The sequence below is a fragment of the Octopus bimaculoides genome, chromosome 28, assembly GCF_001194135.2.
Source record: "Octopus bimaculoides isolate UCB-OBI-ISO-001 chromosome 28, ASM119413v2, whole genome shotgun sequence".
NCBI classification, from domain to species: Eukaryota; Metazoa; Mollusca; class Cephalopoda; order Octopoda; family Octopodidae; genus Octopus; species Octopus bimaculoides.
The window spans coordinates 2,876,943-2,880,135 of record NC_069008.1 but is presented as its reverse complement, the minus strand read 5'-3'; the positions used below and the strand labels follow the sequence as shown (position 1 = coordinate 2,880,135).

The following is a 3,193-nucleotide window of genomic DNA, read 5'->3' as shown; positions in this document are numbered from 1 at the left end:
CCCCCCCTTGGAATTTGAACTCAGATCATGTGTTAAGGTTATCTCAACAAATTTTATACAAATTATAGCCAACACTGGTTTTGTTACAACATTTCGTATATGAGAGTGCTATATAGGCGCAGGAGTGGCTGTATGGTAAGTAGCTTGCTTACCATCCACATGGTTCTGGGTTCAGTCCCACTGCATGGCACCTTGGGCAAGTGTCTTCTACTATAGCCTCAGGCTGACCAACTATCCTGCCCCAAGGTGCCATGCAGTGGGACTGAACCCGGAACTATGTGGCTTGTAAGCAAGTTATTTATCACACAACCACTCCTGCACCTGTATTCATTGTTCTTGCATTGTGTGTGTGTGTGTGTGTGTGTGTGCGTGTGTGTGTGTGTGTGTGTGTGTGTGTGTCTGTGTCTGTGTGTGTACGTATGTGTGTGTGTATATACACAAGCTTACACAACTATATGTTTGCTTCTGTTTCAGAATCGTGCAAATACCGACGTTGTTTGACTTCTGAAGGTAATCAACACTTCAGTGTTATTGTTGTTGTTTTTGTAGTTGCTGTTTCTTCTATGTTGTCTGTGTGGCTGTTGTGATTATTATTATCAATATTATTATTATTGTTATTGAGTGAGAGAGCAGTGCATGCCATCAAAGTGACACTGGGGTACAAATATACGAAGCCCATTATACCCATCATGACTACCCGTCTGATAAGGGTAGACCAGGCACATGCATCACAACCACATGTGTGCAACATGGTGATCTTATATCAAGATAAATAGCGCATGACCTTGCAGGTGGGGCCCAGCTAGAATTTTCTTCAGGTCGAGTAGCCCATCCCGTTCAAAAGGTCCTTGAATAAGGTTTGTTTAAGGGTGTTGAGCAAAACACCCATGTTTCCAAAGGTGAATTATTCAAACCCCAAAGAATTCCTCTCAACACATGGCTATGATGCTCCCCCACTACTTCTGCTCGTGACCAAAGATGCACATATCGTCAGCCACCAAGGGACATGCCCAACTGGTTAAGGTCAAACAACTGACAAGTAAATCTGTGGTATTAAGCAGAATATTTGCTGTAGCCCATCTTTTTATACCAAGACAAAACAATGTACATGATAACACTTCCAATCAATTAAGATCAGAAGCCATGAGAATCACTGCATGGTACTGCATCCGCACAAGATCAGAAGCCATGAGAACCATTATTATTATTATTAATCATCATCATCGTTTAACGTTTGCTTTCCATGCTAGCATGGGTTGGACGGTTTGACTGAGGACTGGCAAGCCAGAAGGCTGCACCAAGCTCCAATCTGATCTGACAAGGTTTCTACAGCTGGATGCCCTTCCTAATGCCAACCAGTCCGAGAGTGTAGTGGGTGCTTTTACATGCCACCGGCACGAGGGCCAGTCACACGGTACTGGCAACGGCCACGCTCAAAATGGTGTTTTTTACATGCCACCTGCACAGGAGCCAGTCCAGCGGCACTGGCAATAATAATAATAATATTTAAAGGACTGATGTAACTCTTCCAGAAGATATAGAAGCAAAAATAGAAGAGTGCCATTTGCTATCAAGTGAACTATATTTTGTGGAGGGGTAACCTCAATCCTATAAATATTAACCAAAATGAAGCAGATTGACAAGTTTATTTTCTGAACCTGTGGAAGGTACACAAGATGCCGAAATATCTTTCACTTGATAACATTGGCACTCTTCCATTTTTGTTTTGCTATTATTATTATTATTATTATTATTATTATTATTATTATTATTATTGTGTCGAGCTGGTGAGATCGTTAGCACGCTTGGTAAAATGCCTGGCAGCATTTTGTGCATCTTAATGTTCTGAGTTCAAATTCTGTTGAGGTCAGCTTTGCCTTTCATCCTTCGAGGGTTGATAAATTAAGTACCAGTTGTGTACTGGGGTCGATCTAATCGACTAAACCCCTCCCCCACCCCCCAAAAAATTTCAGGTCTTCTGCCTGTAGTAGAAAGGATTATTCCTATTATTATTATTATTATTATTATTATTAAGGTGGCAAGCCGGCAGAATCGCTAGTGTGTTGGGCAAAATGCTTAGTGGTATGTCATCTGTCTTAGCGTTCTGAGTTCAAATGCCGCTCGGGTCGACTTTGTCTTTCATCCTTTTGGGGTTGATAAATTAAGTACCAGTTGAGCATTGGGGTCAATCTAATCGACTTACTCCCTCCCCCCGCAAAATTTCAGGCCTTGTGCCTATAGTGGAAAGGATTATTATTATTATTATTGTTGTTATTATTATTGTTGTTGTAGTTCCTTTTGCTTTTGTTATTGTGGTTTGCTGCTAATGTTTTTGTTTTTGTTTTTGTTGTTGTTGTTTTGGTAGTTATTGCTTTAGCCCCAAGTCTCCAACTGAGAAGACTTAAAATAAATGCCTTTTCCAACCGTGGCCAATCCATTTGTTATCAAAACATTTTGCCATTCGAGACAAACCTGTCAATCTTCATAAACAAAACCTCCCCATCACTTTCTTTCATCTTAGTTTTCACTCACACTCTCCTAACTTCTTTGCATCCCTTCCTCCTCCTCCTCCTCCTTTCTCCCATGCATTGTCTTCTTTACTTCTTCCATCCTTCTTTCTCATTCACTTTGCTCTCCTTTTTCCCCTCTCTCTCTCTCTCTCTCTCTTTTCTCTCTCTCTCTTTTCTCTCTCTCTATTTTCTCTCTCTCTATTTTCTCTCTCTCTATTTTCTCTCTCTCTCTCTTTTCGCTCTCTCTCTCTCCCTCTCCCCCCTCTCTCTCTCTGTCTCTCTGTCTCTCTCTGTCTCTCTGTCTCTCTTTTCTCTCTCTCTCTTTTCTCTCTCTCTCCCTCTCTCTCTGTCTCTCTCTATCTCTCTCTCTCTTTTCTCTCTGTATCTCTGTCTGTCTGTCTCTCTCTCCCTCTCCCTCTCTCTCTCTTTCTCTCCCTAATCTTCTCATTCTCCCTTTCTCTTCTTCTCCTTTTGCACACCATATACCTCACCCTCTCACCCATTACTTTTCCCTACTTCCCTCCAATTTTCTCTCCCTCTCCCCTTACTCTTCATCTCTCCCTCTTCTGTCCTTCTCATTCCCCACCCCACAGCCCATTAACCCCTACACCCCATCCCTCCCCCATCTCTCCCCTTCACTTTCCAATTTTCTCTCCCTTCTCCCTTATCCCTTATCTCTCTCT

The 3,193-nt window shown here is 42.2% G+C and overlaps 1 protein-coding gene across 1 annotated transcript in view; it reads left to right on the top strand.

Annotated features, from left to right (window-relative positions):
- Nucleotides 1-3,193, top strand: part of LOC128251064 (uncharacterized) — a 54,759-nt gene that overhangs the window by 40,821 nt on the left and 10,745 nt on the right. Inside the window, exon 5 of the mRNA XM_052977394.1 lies at nucleotides 475-510. Within this exon, the coding sequence (XP_052833354.1) occupies nucleotides 475-510 (36 nt within the window). The remainder of the gene's footprint in view (nucleotides 1-474; nucleotides 511-3,193) is intronic.